Genomic DNA, 24,991 nt, shown 5'->3' on the forward strand with positions numbered 1-24,991 from the left:
CTCTCCCTGCTTGTGCTCTGTCTCTCTCTCAAATGAATAAAATTTTAAAAAAATTCTTTTTTATCATTGAGTAATATTCCATGGTATGCATGCCGCTTATTACTTACTCATTCACCTGTTACTAATGGTCATGTTGCTTCTATCCTTTGGCTATTGTGAATAATGCTATAATGAACACTCGTGTACAAATATCTGTTTGAATCTTTTCTGAGTATATACCTACAAGTGGAATTGCTGGATCAAGTGGTAATTAACTATTTTGAGGAACTGCCAAAATTTTTCACAATGGCTGCACCATTTTACATTCCCAACAATGCATTAGTTCCAATTTTTCCATATCCTTGCCAACACTTTTTTTTTTTAATTGCATTCTAATAAGTGTGACTGGCACCTCATTTTGGTTCAGGTTTTGCTTTTCTTACTGACTACTAGAAAGAGTCAAATTTGCAAACTGTATTCAATAGATGCATATATTTTTAGCTTTGGCCCTAGGGGGCTCATTGTTTCTTGACCCACTTCTAAATTTATACCACAGATTCTCAACAAGGGGTAATTTCCATTCTCAATCTTCCTTACTGGGGACATTGGCAACAACTGGAGATCTTCTGGGTCGTCACAACTGAAGGAGGGGTGGTACTGGCATCTGGTGGGTAGAAGCCACATGTGTTGCTGCACAGCCCTACAATGTGTGGGACAGCCTCCCGCCACAATTGGTCTCAAATGCCAATAGTGCCAAGGTGGACAGACCCTGGGTTACAACTATCTATTCACATTTCATTTACCTTTATAAAGTGTCTTCAATCCTTTAGGACCAAAGCAGAATATGTAGTGAACTACTGCTTCTGAAGTAAGCAATGTTAACATTGTGATAAAGATGCAGAAAACATAACTTCCTTCTCACAACAGTGTATTCAAATTATACATCTGAATATACTTATGGGCTTCATTGCTAATCACTTCAATGACCTAAACTACAATGTGAGATAAAACTATCATTATTAATATTTTCAAAAAGTTAGCATGTTCCTGGAGGAAATAGCAAATCTAGATGTCTTGCCTTTTGTTAAACTGAAAAATGTCATGTACCAGGCTCTCTGTCTGGCACTAATTATACATGGGTGGACCAGGTGGATATGGGCCCTTGTACCCACAGAGCACAAACCTCACTAATAAACACGTGGTGTTAGGCCAAGCATTGTTAATAGTGTTTTGATGCCTCCCCCCTTTTAAGTTGAACAGTTTAAGGAAACAAAAATTCTTATAAATTGAAAAACTTTAATAATTGTTTAAAGCAAAGGCACAAGTAAACATTTCAGGTTATCATACAATGTTACAAAAAGAAATTCCAACAGTAAAATGAAAAACATTATAATCTTGCATCTCTATAGTATACCTAATTTAGTATTCTATCATCTTTTCTTTGGAGTGAAAAGACAAGATAGGCAGATCAATGGATGTGCTGTAAAAAGTTGGATTATAAATAGCATCCACTCCACTTTTAACCAGTAATTTTAATTTCAGGAGAATGAATTAAAGTAAACTTAATTAGTTTAAAAAACTGTTTTTTTAATGATGGAGCAGCAATAACCTTCAGGCTAAAGCACACTGTTTTAATAAAGTAAATCACTGATTTCATAAAACATTAGCTGCTGACGTCTGGTACTACATGATAAATAAGCTGGCCATGAAAGGACTTTACTGAAATGCAATTCATATATTTATTTTACTTTAAATCTGAAAATGATAGTGTATTATGTAAAAGATAAAGGAGAATATGGAACCAATCCATTTCTTATGATGTTAGAAATAAAATACTTAAAAAGGTCTAGACCTTGTTTTCAAAGGCACTATCCGGAGAGTAACAGGCTGCACGCTCAGAGCTAAGTTTTTGTTTTTGTTTTTGTTTTTCTTAGGTGAGACTTGACATCTCAATTAGTCATCAAACACTGAGTACCTAATATCTATCAACAGAAAGGACAGAGATTGTGTAATGTGTATCTTTAACCGCTTTTTTCAGGGAGAAAAAAAAAATTTTACCATTGATTCTTAAAAGGCTGTTGAAATATTGGCTTGATCTAAAAGTTCTGTTTCATCACGTCAATGTGATTTCCATTTTATTCAGATCACCCTGTAGCTTCTACTTTTAGCTTTTCAACCTAGATGGCAACACCACCAGGAAGTAACTATCCTAAGAGAGTACTTTTGTGTGTGTGTGTTTGTTATTTATTCACTTATTCCTCCCTGAATATTCTCCAGCTCTAAGTGTTTAACTGAATAACATTTAAATGATACAAAGTAATTGTGTCAGGGATTAAATAAAATCTATCAAGAGGACATTTTCCAATATCTTGTAAATCTTAATTTAAATGTCAAATCAGAGCTTAGTATCCTGTTGCATACTAAAAACCAGGAAGATTCTAAACCCTTCTAGGGAGTATTTGAATCAAAGCTCTTGAATGAGATGATTGTTGTTTCTAGTTTTCCCATTTCCCAAATTACAAGAACATCAGTGGGTTTACGGTTCACTTACCATGATTCTTTTAACACCTAATTCCTAACCAGAAAACAGTACTTAGGAAATTCTCTAAGAATATCTTTCAGATTTAGAATTCAAACATGATTCTAGAAAGATGTTCTTATTTTAAGTCAAATTATAACATCGGCTCATTGACGCATACCTAAAGGCCAACGTGCCTGCTTGAGAGAGCAGTGCTGGGATTCTGGAATTCTTCCCTTTCTCCATTTCCAAAGGTAGAGATGTACTTCCTTTGGCATCAAAGACTTCATCATACAAAACAGCTGGAACATTTTCCATTTAGAATAGTTATGAGTTTAAGATCCACTAGCAAATTTCAGTCTTCAAAACCATTAGTTCAACACCAAAAGCAAATAGTTTGATCTTCTACTGAGACAAACTTAAGATGCAAACCTTCATTTTAGAGGGTCTGCAGACTTTTTCTCTAAAGTGCCAGACAGTAGATATTCGGGGCTGTTTGTGCCCTACGGTCTCTGTTGTAACTACTCAACTCTGCCATGGTACACGAAAGCAGCCACAGACAATATGTATATGGATAAGCATGGGTAAGCTCCAAGAACATTTTATTTATCAATACTGAATTTCATATGATTTTCATGTGATACGAAATGCTATTTTGATTCCCCCCCCACAACTATCTATAAATATTAAAAACTACTCTTAGCTTGTGGGTCATGTAAAAACAAGAAGCTGGCTAGAATAGCCTCATGGCCTATAGTTGCTGACCCTTGGTCTAGATCACTAGATTTCTTATTGTGGGGGTGAAAGCAATGTGGCCATGACTCCATCTCATTTTTCCTGGGCATCAACAGCCCCTAGGCTGACAGTAATGAACCCCAAAAGAGAATTCTAAAAGCACCAGACAATTCTAGTAGACGATTCCAGTAGAGCTGTGCAGAGTTTATGAGTGTTAATACATCTATACACAGATACTGATCTATATATATTCAGGAAACACATTTAAATCACATTAATTGAAGAAAAGCAGAGAATTGAGAAATTCACTAGCTGAACCTTTTCAGCTTGGTGTCAGAGAGATCTTGAGTACAATTTTGGCTCTGCTACTTACTAAACTTGTAACCACAGGTAAATTACTTAACCACTACAATTTGACCTGGTGGTATGGACACAACAGGCATCTGGTCAATATTGTTTCTCAAGCAAATAGCTACAAAGGGCTTGCTGGAAAAGCCTAATCTATCACGTACCATAAAGCCTGACTTTGGGCTTTAGACAAAAAATGATTTTGTCTCTTCTACTCCACTCTGTCATGTAAATTTTTTTTCTGCATGCAACATATTGTGCAAAATTGTACCTCCATACATACTGAATTCTACTTTCCTCTTATCCTTGAAGGCTATTTTTTTTCACAAGCTGCTGATGAAAATGGAAGTGGAAAGGATCCAGTCAACACATGTTTGTTATCTTTACGTCATCTCAGTGTAATTTGGTGTTTCCACCAATTTATCAATGACAGGCATTCAGGTTTCCAGGGAAAAAAGTCTGGATGAGAAAAAGGAAGAACTGGTAGGAAAGAATTCTTATGGCTTTATCTATGGATTAACTAGAGAAGCTGAAGATAATGTTCATAGATTATTTGCAGATATAGTTTTTGTGTATCTTGGACCTCAGTCCATTGCTTAAATTACATTAAGTAGATATTAGCACTAAGTAATATGTGTTATAACCTCTTTAATCATGAAAAATTTATTGTTATATACACATGAAGCAAAATACATCACCAATAGTGTTTTGAACAAGCATTAGTTCACTTATGAATCTGCTAGTGTTGAATGCCAAGCAAAATACTAAAGCTATTAAAATATTAGTGTTTGGTTTTATTTTCAATTTTCTTTTAACCTAGTATTTACAGAAGTCCTGTTAGAATGCTGAAGGCAGTCATTTGCAACATGTACATTCTCCATATAAAATGATTTTCAATGTGGGTGATGTAGATTTATAAATATGTACAAAACCCCCAATTTATTTGTAGTTAACCTACTACTCTGACTAGTAGGCAATACATGGAAGCATCATATGCACATCAAATTAGAAATTAAAACACAAAACTCTCAAGACAGATGATTGTTCATTTGTGTTTGTATAATTATATGGGGGGAAAAAAAGCTTTGTATTTGGGAGCTTTCAGCGGCCCACTACTAAAGCAGTAATTTTAACTGAAAAACAAAAAACCCCAAAAAACCCAGAAACACTCCCCCAACACAAAAACCCAAGATAAATTAGATGTATATCCTGGTCAAATGTTTGTAGACACCTGCCCTGAAAACAAATTGATAAATATGCAATTTGTTAAATGAGCATGAAATATTGCACTAGAGCAGTTTTGTCTGAAGAAAATTCAATTTTCCATAGTCCTGAACTTCAAAATGCTTCCCACATATAAATTGCATTTTCTAAATAAGAAACATTAATATTCAGTAATACTGTTAGAACCTTATTTTTCCCATTAACCATATACCAGTCTATTTTATGGCAATGGTAGTCAGTGGTGAAGATTTGGCAAAGATAAAAAGGCAGATAAGACTGTAAAATATATATATATGTATGTATATACGTATGTACATATGAAACAAGTATGTTCCAAAAACCCTTAATCATATGATAACTGATCCCTTAAAAAACCCCACAGTCTAGGTCACAGTGATGGTCAGACAGTGGTTGAATATGACTCTCTTCTTGGGGGCTGCTCCTTTCGAGCCACTCGGTTGCTGTCTCTGGTCTCCAACGCACTGTCTTCTGTTTCGCTTTCACTACCATCTGCCACAGTGGGGTCCAAAGACATCGGGCCAGACTTTCTGTGCAAAGGAAAACCAACGCCACTTTCCCGTAAGGAATCATCCATAAAATCTTCATCAGAGGAATGGAATGATTCATCATCTCCTATTAAATGGTTGACAATGTGGATTCCATCAAAAGGAGGCTGGCCTGAGAAGACCCTCTGGCCTTTTAGGCACCTGAGCTGTCAAAACAAAACCCATGTTAATATACTCAACTGGGGGAAACACATACACCAAGAAAGCAAACATTTCATGTTTAAAAAAGAAGATAACTTACCTTTTATTTTTTTTTTTTGCCATTTTTAGATAAAATAGTAACTACCAATTTTTATATGCCTCCTATGTGTTATGTAATGGACACATAACTTGTTCTTTTTTTTTTTAAGATTTTATTTATTTATTTGACACAGAGAGAGAGCGATCACAAGTAGGCCGAGAAGCAAGCAGAGAGAGAGGAGGAAGCAGGCTCCCCGCTGAGCAGAGAGTCCGATGTGGGGCTCGATCCCAGGACCCTGAGATCATGACCTGAGCTGAAGGCAGAGGCTTAACCCACTGAGCCACCCAGGCACCCCAGTAACTTGTTATTTTAATTGAATTATCACAACAGTCCTATGTGGTAGATTTTATCATCTTCATTAGAGATTAGAAAATGGAAACTCAGGTAGAGGTACTACTGTGGACACATAGGTAATAGCAAAATTTAGATTCAAATTGAACCTTCATTATATTACAGATAATATAATGAACTCCATGCACCCATCATCAAATTTCAACAACTAACATCATGGACAATCTTATTACATTATACCTCTTCTGTCTCTGGATTACTTTGAGATAAATCCCAGACATTCTATCAGTCTACCTGTAAATATTTCAGCATGCATTTCTAGAAGATGTGGACTTTAAACCATACTCAGAACTATCACACATATTGTCTCAAGAGCATGACCCCATAATAATGAAAATCAGTTACAAATAATGAAAATTTGCTATGAATCTCCATCCTATTATAATATCCCAAAGACCACCAAACCATTGTCACTCACTCACTCACTCAGGGCAGGAATGCTTCTTTCTACTAATGAGATCTCTCTCTGCAAGGAAGGAATGCCAGTAGTATATCATTTTGCCTTCTCTCCCCTACTCCTCCCCAGGGAGAAGGGGCAACTTCCTAATGAGGGAATAGGGGAGAGGAATGCCATGTATTGCTCAGCTATTTCTCTTCTCTTTCCACCTTTCAGAACCAGGTTTTGGCTATCCCAGGAGCTTCCCATGGCCACACCTCCATGGGGACATCATATGCTCCCTGTTACTGGCTGGGCAAGTCTGACTAATTCTAGAGTTCATTTTCTAGACAAAAACCCACTGTTGTCACAAATCTAAATCACATTCTCCAAAACCAGCCTTTTCAGGATTAAAGGTGACTTCTTTCTATCATCTCCCACTTCTTTGCCCCAGTTACCTTAAACTCCCAAACCCACTGCCATGGATACAACCACTTCTACTACCATAGAATTGAGACATCAGCCCTGTCGTCCTCAAGAGCTTATGTCTTAAATAGGAAATCTAATTTTGATATTGTCACTTGTTTCATTTCTCCCATACACCATGAATTTTCTCCTACAATAGAGCAGAAGAGCTGAAAACAAAACAACCAAAACAATAACTGAAAAAAACTAATTACCAAAATCTACCTTGACTTGCAAGAATTTGGCTGAAATAGATCCCATGCCTCCTACCCTTATCACTACTATTAACCTTCAACTTTGTTTCTCAGGGACAAACTCCTGGTCACTCACTATCTTTCAAATCTTAAGATAAAGCCTGTGTGAAATATTCAGGAAATATTACATATACTTTCAAAACTAACGGTTCTGAAAGTAAAGACATTACAGCCTTGCCATACACCTGCCAGCTATCCTGACAGACTTCCAGGAAGAAGTGAAGAAATGTCAGCACTTCCCTGCTGGTGTGTGAACAACGGGAAACAAGAAGGATGCTGAGACTTCAAACAGTGATGTCTGCCTCAGGCCGACCTTCAACCCTGAAGAAATCCCTATGCCCTAGGCCGAGAGAACAAAATTACAGTGATGTGCAATGTAATTTAAGTAACACTGTCTCCCTTGGCAGGGCAGAAAGGATCTAAACTCGAGGGTGAATTTTTAGGGAAAGGGCTCAGAGCACCACAAGGACCTCCCCATAGCTGTGATACCCATGGCAATACTACAACTGCCACGTTCTGATGCAACATCCTATCACCACATTGCAACACATGATTTAGCGCTCCAAGTGTTAGATTAAGTCAGTTAATCTCTTCCTTTCTTTTCTTCCCAAACCCTTTTGAAGAAATAATACAGAACATGTGTCTTCCTTTTCCCTGGCTGTTACCAAAGGAGTACAGCAGGGGAACCACAACTTCCCAATTATCTGGAAAGCTGTAGCTCTAACAAATATTACTGCAGTTAAAAAACTGCAGCCTCTTATCAGATGTCATAAGAGACCTCAAATATTAAATAAAACTAATTCTAGGTGGAGGGGTCATTTCCTCAATGTCAAAGGGGATGCAACAAGACTTTATTTGAGAACTGCTAATAAAGAATAGCAAAAAAAGGAATTTCGGAGGAAAAAAAGGTGAAGGTAAGGGACTCTCTGGTAAAACTGAAGCTGTCCCCTAGTTACCTCTTAGACGAAAGTCTGCATACTGGTTCTGAGGGGAGGGAGGCCTGTGTGTGTCCTGAAAAGGGACATCTGCTCACTGAGTTCCCATCACGTGGTCTAGAAGGGGCTGAACTTCAGGTGAGGATGTCCCGGGGGACTCCTCTTCCTATGGAGAGAGGTTTGGCTAGAGGAAGGCCAGAGCTGGGCCTTCTAATGTATAGTCTTGGGTGTCTGGATCTGAGAGCTGTACTACTGATCCTGTTACTAGACTTTTAAGAGCTAATTATATTTAAACAAACAAAAAAACCCAGACAATTTTCTCAACCTACACCCCTGAAAAAGACTTCCACAGATATTATTGTTGGTAGCACACTTAGATTAGCATATCTCAAAATATGGTCCACTGATTATCTCTATCAGGATAACCAAGGATGATTATTAAAAATTCAGAATCCAGGGGCGCCTGGATGGCTCAGTGGATTAAGCTGCTGCCTTCAGCTCAGGTCATGATCTCAGGGTCCTGGGATCGAGTTCTGCATTGGACTCTCTGCTCAGTGGGGAGCCTGCTTCCCTCTCTCTCTTTGCCTGCCTCTCTGCTTACTTGTGATCTCTCTCTGTCAAATAAATAAATAAAATCTTAAATAAATACATAAATAAATAAATAATTCAGAATCCATACCCCGATCTAAGGAATCAAAATCTGGAGAGTGAAACATTTTTTTTTAAGTTTATTTATTAATTGTTTAAATAATCTCCACTCTCAACGTGGGGCTCAAACTCACAACCCTGAGATCAAGACTGACAGGATCCACTGACTGAACCAGCCAGGTGCCCTGAGAGTGAAACAATTTTACAAGCATCTGAGGAGATAACGATACCTCACAGTTTGAGAATCACTGTGGTAGATCTGTTCAAACCAAATGAGGCTGAGTCAAAAAGGAGTTGATTTACCTGAAATGGAGCTCTTATTCACAGTAAAAGTGCTTCTGAACAGGGAACAACTGCCCGTGTGTCTGGTATACAGAAATGGATACCACCGTTCAGTAGTACAAGCAAGCTGTTCAGACCCAAATCCACTACCTGATGGTTGAAACACGGAGCAGTCTGTTTAAATGCCTTTTCCTGAAACTTTCTCCTGGCATAGGGTAGGATCCAGGAATGCGTATGTTCAAAAGACCTGAATAATTCTGATGTGCATCCCAGAGTACGGACCACTACTACAGGCAACATTTTGTCTGTTTGTTCAGCTTTGTTTGGTGTCTCCTATGAATCAATCATAGGATCAGGAATCTGACAAAAGCTACTGACTCTCTTTCTTGAAAAGTACATATATGTATTTTTGCATACCCCTCTGTAGCCCCTTGTCTTTTCTAAGTTTTGGTTAAAGACTGTTAGAACATTTTTATAAAGCAACAACAAAACAACTAAACTCTGTGAAATGCCAATAACACACTCCTATCATGAAAAAGATTTAAAAGGTATTATTTTCCTAGGTGAAATGAGACATAGGTTTTAAGGGCACTGAATGTGACTGGAAATACTTTTGAGATTCACCAAGGATTGGAATTTTAAGCAAGGGGACTCTTCTCTGGTGGAATCTTGGGATTTCCCCCAAAGAAGGGTCTCAGCTGATCATAGTCAACAAACTCTATCCAGGCATTCAGAACTTCCTGTTAGCTTTTTAAGTTCTCCAGACCTAATGTTTGAGCAGGGAGTCGGGTATTTGAAAAAATCATCTAAGAGATGCTGGGGGTAGGGGTGGGGGGACGACAACTAGGGGGAAACAGACTATTTGTGAAAAGAAAACTCTTTAAAAATCATTTATTTCCTCTGAAGAAACTGCATCCATGTAAAACAAAAAAACAAAACCAAAAACCCAGGACACTCTACAAGAGGTTTCAGACATAATTTTTTCTGACCTGAAAGACATGTGCTTTGAGACTGAAAAAGCCTACCAAGTATCTATCACAATGGATAAAAGTAGACTCATACAATGGTACCTTATAATGAAATTTCAGGACACTGGGAACAAGAAAAGATAAAGCATCCAGCCAAAACAAAAACATATTTTATATAAAAGATTAAGAATCACAATGATAGGGACACCTGGGTGGCTCAGTTGGTTACGCCTGCCTTCGGCTCAGGTCATGATCCTGGCATCCTGGGATGAGTCCCACATTGGGCTCTCTGCTCAGCAGAGTCTCCTTCTCCCTCTCTGCTGCTCCCCCCGCTTGTGCTCTCTCTGGCTCTATCGCAAATAAATTTTAAAAATCTTAAAAAAAAAAAAAAGGAATCACGATATCAGACTTCTCAACTGTAAACAGAATAGAGCAAGGCCTTCAAAATTCTGAGAAAATATTTTCAACGTACATTTAAAAAATTGAAATTATCTTAAAAAACACTTTAAATACATGGGATGATTTAATGGATTCCCATGTTGTCATCATCTAGCTATCTGGAAGCAAATGAAAAAGGATTTTTATTTTTATGGTTTTTTTCTCTTGATAAGTATGATCACATTTATTTTCAATAGATTATATTCTGCCACCAGGAATATTTGAGCATGCCTATTATATCCAGCCTTGGCCAGCATGACCATTACATATTTTTCTCCATCATAATTTGCACACTTATTGTGATTTTGTTTCTTTGATTACTGCTGGGATGATTGAGATTTTCTTTTCTTTTTTTCCAGTATAGTTAACTTATAGTATTATATTAGTTTCGGGTGTACAATATGGTGATTCAACACATTACCCACTGCTTGTCACAAGTGCCCTCCTTAATTCCCATCACTTATTTCACCCATTTCCCCCCACCCCTGTCCAGTAATCATCAGTTTTTTCTCTATAGTTAAGAGTCTGTTTCTTGGCTTGTTTCTCTCTCTTGAAATACAGTTTTTAAATAACGTTAGACTATTGAACTAGATGTTTTAGAAAAATATATAATCTTATTCTGTACTTCAGATTATTTTATTCTCAAACATGAATACATAAAATAGTAAAAACAAGCTTATTGTATGATAAAATGTTTCCTTCTAATGAGTGCCTTCTAGTTGTATAACATTTAAAATTTAGATATTAAGTAGATTTGCCATTTTCCAAATATCAGTTAAAAGACCCACAAACTATCACAGAGATGATCTCACAGACTATTCAACTCAGTAGGTCACTCTGGAGTCCTTACTTTGGGGAGAATGTTGATGTTAACAGCACCCTTTGACTCCCTAATTCTCTAGACCAGTAATTAATAAATTGTGTTATGTACAAGAACCTCCTGGGATTGTTTTAAAAATATATAGACTCTTGGGCTCTCCTCTCAGACACCTGGATTCATCAGGCAGGACTCAGTAATCTATTTTAAACAAGCACACCAGGGAGTTCTGAATAGGATGATCTGTAGATCACGTTCTGAGAGACACTGCTCTAAATGGATCATATTTAGGGATTTACTATATTAGGATCATGTTAAGAAAATTTGGTAAGGATAAATAAATTTGAACTCAAGATGTTCTTGTCAATTTATCACTGCCACACTGGCCATTGTCATATTTTAAAAATACAATGGTCTGATGTGGACACACAACTAACTCGGGGGGAAAAAGCAAATAAAAATACAAAGAACTATAAGGTAAATAAATATTTTAAGATAGGACACCTTCACCATCTAGTTTCAAATCTATTTCTCATGGGGTGTTTCAGGGGATTCATTACTGAGGAACAGCAACCAGTTTTAGACATCTCAACATCTGAGTTTATATCAAAGTGAGAGAACATATGTTTATAAAACAGAGTCAGAGCCTTCTCTTCTCTTATCGAATGTCAACCTTCAAATTCAAACTTTATGCTGAGGATCAGCTTCATATTCAGGTGACAAACTATACCTTTTGAAGGATAACATGCCTAACCTTAGGAGTATAGTTCTAGCTTTAAAACCCTTGATAGAAAAACGATTGCTTTTCTTTTCTTTTTCTTCTTCTTCTTTTTTTTAAAGATTTATTTATTTATCTTATAGGAAGGGGGAGAAAAGAGGGAGAGGGAGAGAGAAACTCAAACAGACTCTGTGCTGAGCCCAGTGCAGGGCTCAATCTCAAGACCCTGAGATCAGGACCCAGTCAAAGCCAAGAGCAGGTTGCTTAACCAACTATGCCACCCAGGTGCCTTTAAGTAGCCTGATATTAAAGAGTCTATTCTGTATGGTTCCATGTAAATAGTTTAAAAAAACAGTTTAAAAACAAGCAAAAAAAGGAGAAAAACTTGGAGTTCAGTGATAGATAACACAAAGTTCATTAAACTTATTCTCCCTGCATTTGTGAACATTTGAAAATTTCCATAATTAAAAACATGTACATTAAAAAAATAAGGTCATCAATAAAATCTCTCAAAAATACTTCCAAATTCATGTGTAGCTGACCATTTTGATAAGGAGTTAGACTCACCATAACAAAACCCCCAAATAATCCAATGGAAGAAAAAAACCCAAAAAGATAACTGCTTCCTTTATATTTGAAAGTATTTCTTTTTTGTTTTCTGGTATTATTTTGATATTAATAGTTTAAAATATTAGCATCTTAATAAATTTTTATAACATATTTAATACATCAATAGGGATAAATATTTTCATAAACTTTAATACTGTATTGATTGACACACATATATATTGGAGTATATTATTTATAGATAAGTTTTTTCTAAGTTAAGATGAATACTTAAAATCAGCATTGTCTGGATGGCTGGTCTACATATATTCTACCACTTCCGTTAGCCTCTGATGATGGTGACTGTTTCTTAATCATTTTTGTATCCTAGAACTCAGCTCTGACTGGACAAGAGTGGGCACGTAAGAAATATAGATGAACTACAGTGAAAAGATAACAGGATTCTTGAGAAAGCCCTCTGGTACTCATTATTCATTTCAGAGGGGAGTGCTAATATACGAGATGCCAATAATGTACTGTTTCTTACCTGATATGGACTGCTTCATCATGTTATGCATGAAGAGACAGAGTAAAGAAATAAAAACATACAGAATTTGTTTAAATAATACTTAAGTTACGCTGACATACTCATTATAGCTTAAAAAGCTAACAAAATCTTAACCTCTCACGAGCTTCAAAGAGATTGGATTTTAAGATTTCTCTGCATGTATTCAACAATGCTGACCCAAAGAAAGTATTTAGTAATTAGAAAAAGAAAGTGTTAAGATATTATACAACTTATAAAGAATATAGCACAAGAGGCAGTATAGCTAATAAGAAAACAGGAAACTGTCATGTTCATAGTCTGATGAACGTAGGTTTTGACAGGAAATAGCAGAGTTTCTAACTGCATGATAGTAAAAATCCAAACACTAAAAACTAGTATTAAAACCTATTACAGCTATTTCACATAAAAATTATCACTAAAATTTGAAAGCAGGGAGAAGAATCTGCAGCAATGAATGTTCTGAAGGCCCAAAGGACTTTATAATCATTAAAGATACACAAGTATTTAAAAAATTGTTCATTAGTCTACTTCATCAGCTAAACCTCTAGAGGTTAAGACAGAAGTTTCTTTTGTAAAACAGGGAAATGATATAGCACTAGAGATTTGTAGCCTTTAAATATAACTTCTCATAAATAACAAAGAAATCTGTGCTGAGAAATTTGATCATCTGGGCCAGTGTCCATGTGGAGAGAGTGTATGTATATGTTCCCTATGTGTTTGCTTTCTTCCAGTAAATTATAAACACTGAGAACTTGAAAAGGTTTGGGTTGATTTTTGCATTTGATTTTAAAGAGACACAACAGGTTATCCTTCCTCAATTTTAATGTGTAGGGGTAATAAAATTAATAATAAACCCTTATAATTATATGAGGTTTTACAGTTAAAGTGCTTCCATGCATATTATTTCAAGTAGTTAAAAAAATTTTTCCCCTGTGTGTGACTGGAGGCTGAATTGTACAGACAACTACCACTTTCTGAGATTCAAAAGAATAAGAAGCGCTGCCACTGAATATTCTGAAAGACAATCAGTCCACAACAAAGTGGAAAAAAGTCATCCACACACCAAAAAAACCCCTAACCAAATGAACTTTGATCACTACTAGACAGGGTTTAAACCATTTAAGTGAGTCATGTGATACCAAGTGAACTGCAAAACAGATGCAGTAAGTTTCCAAGACTGAGTCATATCAGATTATAAAAGCTTCTATTTGTACGTTTGGGTTTATATAATCAATCTTTGTAAAACACTGAACTATCACTGTTAAAGCAACATGTCTGTAAGTGATGTATAAGATATAAAATTTTAAATAACATTATCCTTTACATGAGAAGATGGACATAAAGTTCAATAATCACAAAGATTTGTATTTCTATGTTCTAGAGGCTTTGCTTTCTTCCTCCAAAGTATAATTGGTAATTTTGATGAAATCCTTACATAATAGTTTTAATAGTTTTTTCAGTTTGTGAAATGTAAATGTTTGTAAATATAAAAGGGAAATGATGTGCTAAATTCTCAATTATCAAATTCTTTCAAAAATGAATCGTACACATGACATAAAGATTAAAATTAGCCATAAGCACCCAAACCAAAAGATTTCCAGTGAATCAAAACAGGAAACCAATAAAAGCAATCAATTGGAGGTCATGACTTTTCGATCATTGTATTATATTGACAGGAGCAAAAATTCAGACCTAGAATACTCAAAAGTAGATTAAGTTGAAAAGTTTAAGAGTGTTTTTTCTAAAATAGTACAAAATAGACAATGTTGAAAATGGTTCTGGCTTTAAGCTAAGTAAATTATTTTTAAAAACCTGATAAAGCATTTAAATTTTAAAAACATACGGATTGTAAAAAATGTATAAAATGCAATAGTTAAAACGCATGCTTTTAGAAGCAAAGAAAAAATATGCACCCACAATAAGAAGTGAAATAGGTGGAAAGGAAAGTCTGGCACTGAAGAAATTTATACTGCGTATTTGTTACCAGAGAAGTAGAGAGGGGGAAGAATTAAGTCATTTACAAAGAACTCTAAGTCTTTCTATAGTGTATACTTAAGATTTATCCAGCATACTACGGCAAACAAAATGAAACTGCATCGTACTCTTCCTGGCAGCTGACACATCTTGATAAAATTGAAACCATTAACATTATTTAGAAGGTACTCTAATGTCAATGGTGATGAGGTTAGGAATATGTGAGCTTCTATGTAAATTTATGACCAATTACAGGAAATAAATCACTTCACACTTGTTTCACTCTGTACTTTTAAAGCTACATCAAAGTACATTTCATTTGATTTAACCTTCAGCTGAAGCACTGAAAAAATTCAAATGTTTAGCAAAACATCTCGTCAAAACAAAGTACTTCTTTTCTATCTGGACTGAACCGTTAAGAGGAATCATTCATCTCTAAAGCTAAGTCATGGGTTTTATCAGTCTATCTAATTACCCAAGTTTTAATCATTTATCTGATAAGGGACTTATATCTAAAATATATAAATAACTTCTACAAATCAATTATAAAAAGACAACCCAATTACAAAGTGGGCAAAGGATCTGGGTAAATATTTCTCTAAAGAAGATACAGATGGCTAATAAGCATATGACAAGATGCCCAATATGATTAGCCACCAGAAAAACACAAATCAAAACCAAAATGAGATGACCTTCATAGTTTCTAGAGTTGGCTGTCACAAAAAGGAGAGATAATATCAACTACTGGCAAGCATGTGGAGAAACTGGAACCCTCAGACACAGCTGGTAGAGATGTAAAATGGTACAGTTCCTTTAGAAAACAGTATATGGCAGTTCTTCAAATGATTAAACATACAGTGACAATATGACCCAGCAATTCCACTAGTAAGTAACATTCAAGACAAATGAAAACATATGGTCACAATGAAATTTGTACATAAATGCTCACATCAGCATTATCTATAAGTCAAGAGGTGAAAACAATCCAAATGTCCATCAACCAATAAATGGATAAATACAATGTGGTACCCATTTGATGGAATATTATCAGGCAATAAAAAGGAATGAAGTACTGATACATGCTACAAATAAATGAACCTTGAAAACATGCTAATAAAGAAACCAGTCACATATGACCACATATTGTATAATTCCATTTACACGAAATGTCCAGAATCAGGAAATCTGTAGAGGTAGAAAGTAGATTAGTGGTTGCCTAGGGCTGTGGGAAGGGAGCTTGTGGGAAATGAAGAATGTCTGCTAATGGGAATGGTATTAGCTTTGGAGTGATAAAAACATTCTAAAATTGTGGTAATGGCTGCATAACTCTGTGAATATACTAAAAACCACTGAACTGTACACATTTTATGGGTGAACTGTATTATATGTGAATTATTTCTCAAACCTGTTTTAAATATATATATGTATATAAATCAGATAGCCATTTGGTGGGTATATTTCCAATGGAGATATTGCCATATTGAAAATAAATAATTTCCTATTCAGGAAATGTAGAAAATTTAATTGATTTAAAAAAATTCATCAACAATGAGAATCTTCAACAACCAATTTTTCCTCAACAGAAAAAAGAAGTGGTGGCTACCTTCTCCAGCTTCATTTTAATAGGCAGAAAATATTTGCAGTAGAAAGTTTAATGCTTTAGACAGAAGTATTAAGTGAAAGGAGATTAATGCATTTGTGACATTCAGTTTTTTCCAGAAACTAATTTTAAAAATACATAATATACATATATAGCCACAGACCTACACTCTTTTGTCACTGAACACAAAATGAATTATCAAACAGAAAAGATTAGTATCCCTCTCTTCCTCATTCTGAGGTGCTCATAGGCTGCTTAGTTAAGATTGGGCACTTGTAAACCACATGACCTCATGAATGCTATCTTATCATATCACAGGTTCCTCAGACCGACCACAACAACTTAAATCAGACAGGCAGCAAAGTGTCAGACACATATTACTGGTATGACATTTTAGCTGTCCAGTTCATGGGGAGTGAAAATCTGATTATCTCAAGTCCAACTGCATCTGTGAGATAGGGTCCATAAAAAGCACATGATTTATGGCACTAAAGACTTCCAACCACAATTTAAAATTTTTAGTTTCTGTAAATCTGAGGGAGCTAGTTCATCTTTTATCAATGCTCCTTTTGTTGACACTTAGTAAGTTTGTAAAAGAACACATTTACAAACATTCCTAGTTTGAAAAACTGTCAATACTATGTTACTGTTTTGTTTTTTTTTTAAACTAGCATTTTAAAACTGAATTACTGGATGCAAAAGAAAATAAGGTTTTAAAAATGACTGGCTACATTTCAAGATCTTGGCATAGCTGAAGAAACTGGACTTTTGGATTTAAGAATATATAGCACTAAAAAAATAGGTGTGAAGTATTGGGTAGCTTCGGTAACAGGAAGAGAGTATCTAAATTAAATGGAAAAGACTCAAATTGGCTCTCAAATGCTTTGTTTGGGTCAAGGTCTTAAAGAGAATACAATACAAAACATAATCAGGGAAGAAGACTCTATTTTATGGATTTCCTCTTGTTTGATTAAGAAAGCTTTATCCTCAGCCATCAAATCAATCTCTCTGAATACTATTTTCAGAACCACACATGACGAACTGATCAGGCTAAGTCTCTGGTTTCAGAAGCGCCCCTCTCTACTGATTTCCCTGTTGTCTTTATAGCTGCTGCTTCTCTCTCTCCTGAACTCTTTACTTGCCTCCAGACATTTGTATATGATGCCCTCTCTGCCTAAACACTTTTCTACTCTCCTTTTCCTGGCTATCTTCTACTTCTCCTTCGACACAGTTCAGGTAGCCCCACACCCAGAGGCTTTTGGACGCATTTCTCATGGTTCTACCACAGCGCTGTCCATATAGACTATTCTCCCTACCAGTCTGAATTCCTTCACAAGTGGGACTATGACTTCTAGATACCCAGCGCAGGACTGGGATGGAACGCACTTTAAAGATTTCTTAGCATGACTGCTTTAGGATGCAGTAAATGAGGCAAGGCCTTAGGCATGTGTGGGAGCTAAATGATGTCCAAATGCTCACTGACTGAGTGACTGTATGAAGTAAACCGGCATCCTAAGGGCATACAGTTAACCAGTGATAGAACCAGGCCTAGAATCCAGGTCTCCTGACTCTAAGCCCAGTGTTCCAAAACTGATAGTTTCTCAACCATGTGTAGTAAGTTCTTTTTGGAGAACAAAGACACAAAATTCAGAAACAAAACTAAACATCAAATTAAAAAACAAACAAAAATCCAGAACTGTTATTAAGAATTTGATAAATTACACATATATCTATAATTTTCCCTCTCTTCTCCCTTTTATGGATGCGTTTAGAAATACTGGCATGATAATGAAAGGAGAAAGTAAGAGTTAGATGGAGAGTAGGAATAATTAATTAATTTTTTAAAGTAGGCTCCCCAACCAGTGTGGAGCCCAACACAGGGCTTGAACTCATGACCCTGAGATTAACACCTGAGCTAAGATCAAGAGTTGGGAGCTTAACCAACTGAGCTACCCAGAAGCCCCAGGATAATCAGCTTTTAAACAAATGAAACATTTTAAAAATGAGTACACAAGTCTTAAAACCTGAGTATATGAGTAAGGTCACTGGATTTTCAGACTCTAGCTCATTTGGTTGCCTGAATCAGGCTGAATGAAATCTTTAAGCATAACCTATTAGTTTCACTTAAATGTTAACGAGTACTTCTAATACTGTAGTGACATTAAAATCTTACTGGTATCATACATACTGATGAAATGGTTTCTTTAAAATAATTATATGGGTTATTTTGTGTAGTGTAAGTCAACAGTTAACCATGTAATTCATTGTAGGGGAGAGGGAGAATCTTAAGCAGGATCCACACCCAGTATTGAGCCCAATATGGGGCTTGATCTCACAACCCTGGGATCTTGACCTGAGCTGAAATCGAGAGGGGCTTAACTGACTAAGCCACTCAGGTGTCACTGAAATAGTTTGAGCATTTATATCTTATTTTTCTCATATCTAAGACTGAAGAATATGCTATTAGATGGTGTTTTCAGGGGAATGCTAATGGAATAAGTCTCTCCTATCCTTAGTCAATGAAATCTATTAAAGAACTGCTATAAGCAAACCTGTCACTACAGGTGTTATAGTTACTTCTAGTTCCTTTAAGAAATGCTTATTATTGGGGCATTTAGGTGGTTCAGTTGGTTAAGTGGCTGACTCTTGATTTCAGCTCAAGTCATGATCTCAGGGTCCTGAGATCAAGCCCTGAGTTGGGTTCCATGCTCAGCAAGGAGTCTGCTTGAGGATTTTCTCTCTTCTTCTTCCTCTGCCCCTCCCCTCACTTGCCCTTTCCCACTCTCTGTTTCCCTAAAATCAATCAGTCTTTAAAAAAAAAAAAAAGATGCTTATTATCTGTCTTTACTTTTCATGATCTAGGTGGTATCTGACACCCAGTTTCCCTTAAGTGGTTTTTAAATTTTTTTTTAAGATTTTATTTATTTATTTGACAGAGAGATCACAAGTAGGCAGAGAAGCAGGGAGAGAGAGAGAGAGAGAGAGAGAGAGAGAGAGAGAGAAGTAGGCTCCCCGCCGAGCAGAGAGCCCGATGCGGGGCTTCATCCCAGGACCCTGAGATCAGGGCCTGAGCGGAAAGCAGAGGCTTAACCCACTGAGCCACCCAGGCGCCCCATCCCTTAAGTGGTTTTTTATGACTTACATTTCCAATCTAATTGTTGGAACCACTTATTAAGCAATTTATAGATTAGCACTAATAGGCGTTGTCTCACAATGCATTTGAAAATCTAGCTATTCTTGTTTACTGTAAAGTACTATTTAAAAACTTGCCACTTAGTGGGGCACCTGGGTGGCTCAGTTGGTTAAGCGTCTGCCTTGGGCTGAGGTCATGATCCCAGGGTCCTGGGGAATTGAGTCCTGCATCAGGCTCCCTGCTTGGTGAGGAGACTGCTTCTCCCTCTCCTCCCTGCTCCTACTAGCTTGTGCTCTCTGTCTCTTTCTTCGTGTGTGTGTGTGTGTGTCTCTCTCTCAAATAAATAAAGAAAATCTTAAAACAAAACAAAATCCCCCAAAAAACCAAAAAAACTTGCCACTTAGCACCAGAAAACACAGAAGTGCTCAAAGACTAATGGGATTTTAGAAAGAAAAAAGAAAAGAAAAGAAGAGAAGAGGGGAGGGGAGGAGAGGAAGGGAGGGGTAGAGAGGAGGGGAGGGGAGGGGAAAGAAAGGAAGAACAGAAAAAAAAAAAAAAGGAAAAGAAAAGAGAAAGAGAGAGAGAGATATTTGAAAGACTTTCCACTGGTCAAATTCAGGACAATTTGATTACCAAGAGAACTGATTGGATCCAGGAGTTCATAGTACTGTGTTAGGATTTTTGAAAGACTCTTAGAAATATAAGGCTGACTAAGGCATAGTCTTTGCCTCAAGGAACGCACAGTTTAGCCTGTCCCTAAGCATCAAGGACAGTATAACAACCCTTAATTAAAATAAGCAAAATTGGGGCACCTGGGTGGGTGAGTTAAAGCCTCTGCCTTCAGCTCGGGTCATGGTCCCAGGGTCCTGGGATCAAGCCCCACATCAGGCTCTCTGCTCATCGGGGAGCCTGCTTCCTCCTTTCTTTCTCTCTGCCTGCCTCTGCCTACTTGTGATCTCTGTCTGTCAAATAAATAAATAAAATCTTTAAAAAAATTAAAAAATTTAAAAAAATAAAACAAGCAAAATTATGTGCTATGTTATCTCCCATTTCTGAACTATTAAGTATTCACTATCAGTATTAACCATATAGTCTTTGTTAAATTAAGTGTTCCACTTTCCCCCAGCAGACTGTAAATTCCTTGAGAGTGAGACTACACTGTACTTTGGATAGCACAGTATCAGAAAAATAGCCCACCGGACATAGTCTTGTATACAAGTCTGACTTTACAATTCTAACTGGTTCTGTTCCTTGGCCAGTGGAAGACTGTCTCTTAAGGTTATTTATTTTGTCCTTCAGTTCTGAGTACCAGATTAAAATCCCTCATTTCTGATTGATTCTATATTCTCTAATTTGGCTGCTCACCCAGATTTTACCCTAAAAATCTCTTAACTCTTTTGAGGCTTACCCTTCCCTAGTCAATGCCCCGAAGAAGCTTCTTTCCTGAGTATCTCATCCTCTCTAGGGTCTAATTCCTTCTCTTAGCTTGTTTTTTACTTTTAATTTCCCTTTTTTAAGTGATTTCATTATCTCATCTTACCCTCTTCTACTGGACCTATCTTTTTTGTCATGTTCTGAGGATTCAACTCTAGTTCTTCAATGAAATTATCATCATCAGAAACACATATTTTCATCAGCAAATTTAAACATCTTTTTTGACCTATAGTAGGAATAGGATACATACAGAGAGGCATATAATTGGGTCAAACACTGCCCCCCTTCTATGAATATAGCATAAAACTGGAATGTGGTCTAAAAGTCTTAAATAAAAAGTAGGGCACCCTGTATGGTATTATTATAGTTTTTCCTCTGTGTTTAATATTCTTTTCGGAGGCAAAGAATGAATGGAAAGATATACAGTCTTGGAGATTTTAAGAAATTAACCTAGAAACAACTGCTGAAAGTTTGGTTACAAGTTAAATAATAAACTCTTGCAGCAGAATGTATTGAATAGCTGAGCTAATTTATGTCCTTGGGTAAGCTTGTATTTCTTAAATAATAGGTATATCTGAAATGGGGTAACTATTTTTATTTAGTTCTATGTTTCTGGGAATGTCAAGTTTGGCTAGAAAAACTCAGTTGCCTCTGTTTTCAGAAAATCAACTAATATTTAAAAGTTAAGATTTTAGTAGCACCTACTGAAAACTGAAGCAGAATCTCTAGGGTCAAGTCACACAAATTCCCCAGTTTCAGATGGAAGAGAAACCCAGAACCTGATGCTGGAAGAAAAGTAAAGAATACTAGGTGGTAGTAGAGTTCTACTAAGTAGACGTTAGGTTCCCATCTGAGAGAAGTAATTAATTTAATTCAACCCTTATGAACCCCTACTACATCTAATATGTGACAATTAAATGGGTTGGCAGGACTGTGGTAGGACAGTGGGATGTAGCAGATCAGAAGTCAGAATGCCTGGGCAGTAGTTCGGGCTCTGCCACCAACTAGCTGTGTAACTTTGGGTAAGTCCCGTAACGCTTATGCCCTCAGCTTCCTCATTTATCAAGTGAAAAACCAGATAAACTTTAAGAATGTGCCTGGCTTTAAAAAATATGAATTTGAAATCTCAGCTTTATGTCTTCTACACAGTAATATTATTGCAGACATTAAATATTGTACACTGTACAGTTTTTTAATCTTATGACTTCAAATAAGATAAATTATCTGAGATTAAATGGCACATATAAAAGGAATAGGAATAACAAAACCAATTTAAAGAAGTCATTAAGAATGAATTTTTAGGGGTGCCTGGGTGGCTCAGTAGGTTGTCTGTCTGCCTTCGGCTCAGGTCATGGTCTCAGGGTCCTGGGATTGAGCCTCGCATCAGGCTCACTGCTCAGCCTGCGTCCCCACCTCCCTCTGCCTGCTGCTCTGCCTACTTGTGCTCACTCTTTACCTCTCTCCAATAAATAAAGTCTTAAAACATTTAAAAAAAAAAGAATGAATTTTTAATAGGAAGTTAAATGGAGGTTTTAAGATTTAAAAACAGTACTAAACATTTTTTTAAAGATTCTATTCATTTATTTGCAAGGCAATGCACAAGTAGGGGGAGTAGCAGGCTCCCAGCTGAGCAGGGAGCCTGACATAGGACTCCATCCCAGAACCCTGGGATCATGACCTGAGCAAGAAGGCAGATACTTAAATGACTGAGCCACCCAGGTGGCCAGAACTAAACAGTTAATTTAAAGAGCCTTAAAGCAATTTTCATAGGAGTACAAACACATTCTCTCATTATCTACATAAGACCTTCAGCAGCAAAAAAAACCCCAATTTTCCTACAGAAAGGCTTGTGAGAGCTCCTGTATGATATTTTATATTGCTTTAACTAGAGAAAAAAACAAATTTAAGGGAATACGTTCTTTTATTAAAAAGTTGCCACACTGTGGGGTGCGTGGGTGGCTCAGTGGGTTAAGCCTCTGCCTTTGGCTCAGGTCATGATCTCAGGGTCCTGGGATCGAGCCCTGCTTCGGGCTTTCTGCTCAGCGTGGAGACTGCTTCCCTCTCTCCCTCTGTCTGCCTCTCTGCCTACTTGTGATCTCTCTCTCTGTGTCAAATAAATAAATAAAATCTTTAAAAAATTGCCACACTGGGAAACTGGACACTTTTTACCATAACAATATGCATGAAAGCTTCTAACTCCCATCTATGGAAATTTTTTTAAACAATAATTCTAAAACTAAGATTCAGTTATCAACAGAATACTGTATTTATTCCTTATTTCTGCCTCCACCAGTATACTGTTGCTATCAATACAGTTTATAAAAAATGTCATTCTTATCCTCTGTAAACTAGGTAATGTACTTGGAGTTTTGCAAGATTTAAAAGGAAATAAAGACTGGTAGAAACAGGCAATACAGAATAAGCATACAGTTAAACAAAAATATTATTATTTGGTTTGAAATAAAGAGAAAAAAAATAGCTGCCAATAATTACAGCTGAATTACTAAGTTCCTTTCTACCTTTGATATTCTGATTTTAATGCCTAGATGAAGATCCATGTTAAATTGATCAATGTTATATGAGCCTTTAAGCTTCTTTATTAAAAGTTTGGGGTGCCTGAGTGGCTCAGTGGGTTAGAGCATTAGCCTTGACTCAGGTCATGATCCTGGGATTAAGCCCCGCCTGGAGCTCTACTTCTCCCTCTCCTCCCTGCTCATGCTCCCTCTTGCTGTCTCTGTCTCTCTCTCTCTCAAATAAATAAATAAAATCTTTAAAAAATAAATAAATTCAAGTTCAAGTGATTTTATTAACTACTTTTAAACTGGGAATGTAGAGCAAGGAAAAAAAGATACATAGTTACAGAAGGGTAGTCTGTCATTTGATTATAAAATCTCCTTATTTAAGAAATTCTAGTTTTGGGGCTCCGGGTGGCTCAGTTGGTTAAGCCTCTGCCTTTGGCTCAGGTCATGGTCCCAGGGTCCTGGGATCGAGCCCCACATTGGGCTGCCTGCTCGGTGGGGAGCCTCTTTCTCCCTCTCTCCCACTCCCCATTCTTGCATTCTCTATCTTGCTGTCAAATAAATAAATAAATAAATAAAATCTTTAAAAAAAATTTCTAGTTTAACAAGTGAGTATACACATTAAACATATTAATAATGGACAGGACATTCAAAATACTTTCTGGTAGATACTTTACTAAATCTATAGCTCAAGCACAAACAGTTATCAGAATTGAAAAAAGATTACTCACATATAAACATTTTCTAAGGCAAACTTCAGAATGGGCATTCTTTAGATTTCCTTTTATTTACTCAAACTCTTAATTTTGTACTTGGCTGGTAGAAATAAAAGATTCTTGTAACATACAGTAACTTAAAAAACTGTCTCCTTAACAAAGAAGACAGGATGACAAAAGCCCTGGGTACTGGGAATGAGCACACAGGCTATCCTTTAAATGAAAGTTGGCTTCATCTACCTGGGTTGTATGTTATTTATAGCATCCTATCATCGTGTTTTATGTAGTTTTGTTTCTGGCCAGCTTTGTCCTAAAATAGTTTATATTTCTTCAAGTTCTTCAGGAAGGGGGTCTCAGTAATTGTTCAGTGACAGACAATTCCTCCTGTCAAGTTCTTTCATAAATCATCCTTCATTCTCTAATAAATGGTAAAAAAAAAATGCTGAAGATATCTTTCTTAATATATTCATTCTTTAAGAGGACCAGAGAAGTTTATAATTTAATTAAAATAACTATGTTGAAATACTCTCTTCTTGAAAGTCTCCTTTCTGGGGCTCCTGTATCTACAGTCGCCAGTTTCCCTCCCATCTCACTGGTAGTTTTGATCTCCTTTATTGGCTCTCTTGATTTTATAGGTC

The 24,991-nt window shown here is 36.5% G+C and overlaps 1 protein-coding gene across 10 annotated transcripts in view; it reads right to left on the reverse strand.

The window, feature by feature from the left end:
* Positions 1-4,678: 4,678 nt before the first annotated feature.
* The window catches only part of EVI5 (ecotropic viral integration site 5), a 188,264-nt gene continuing 167,951 nt past the window's right edge, over positions 4,679-24,991 (reverse strand). For 8 of the 10 annotated variants that reach the window (XM_032867132.1, XM_032867133.1, XM_032867136.1 and 5 more), the window contains one exon: positions 4,679-5,516. In XM_032867132.1, the coding sequence (XP_032723023.1) occupies positions 5,205-5,516 (312 nt within the window). In that variant the 3' untranslated portion in view covers positions 4,679-5,204. Of the gene's footprint in view, positions 5,517-12,956; positions 12,970-24,991 lie in introns of all 10 variants that reach the window. The other 2 variants (XM_032867139.1, XM_032867138.1) reach the window with 2 other exon arrangements.

Source organism: Lontra canadensis, unplaced genomic scaffold (genome assembly GCF_010015895.1).
Source record: "Lontra canadensis isolate GAN:19392208 unplaced genomic scaffold, GSC_riverotter_1.0 scaffold33, whole genome shotgun sequence".
NCBI lineage: Eukaryota > Metazoa > Chordata > Mammalia > Carnivora > Mustelidae > Lontra > Lontra canadensis.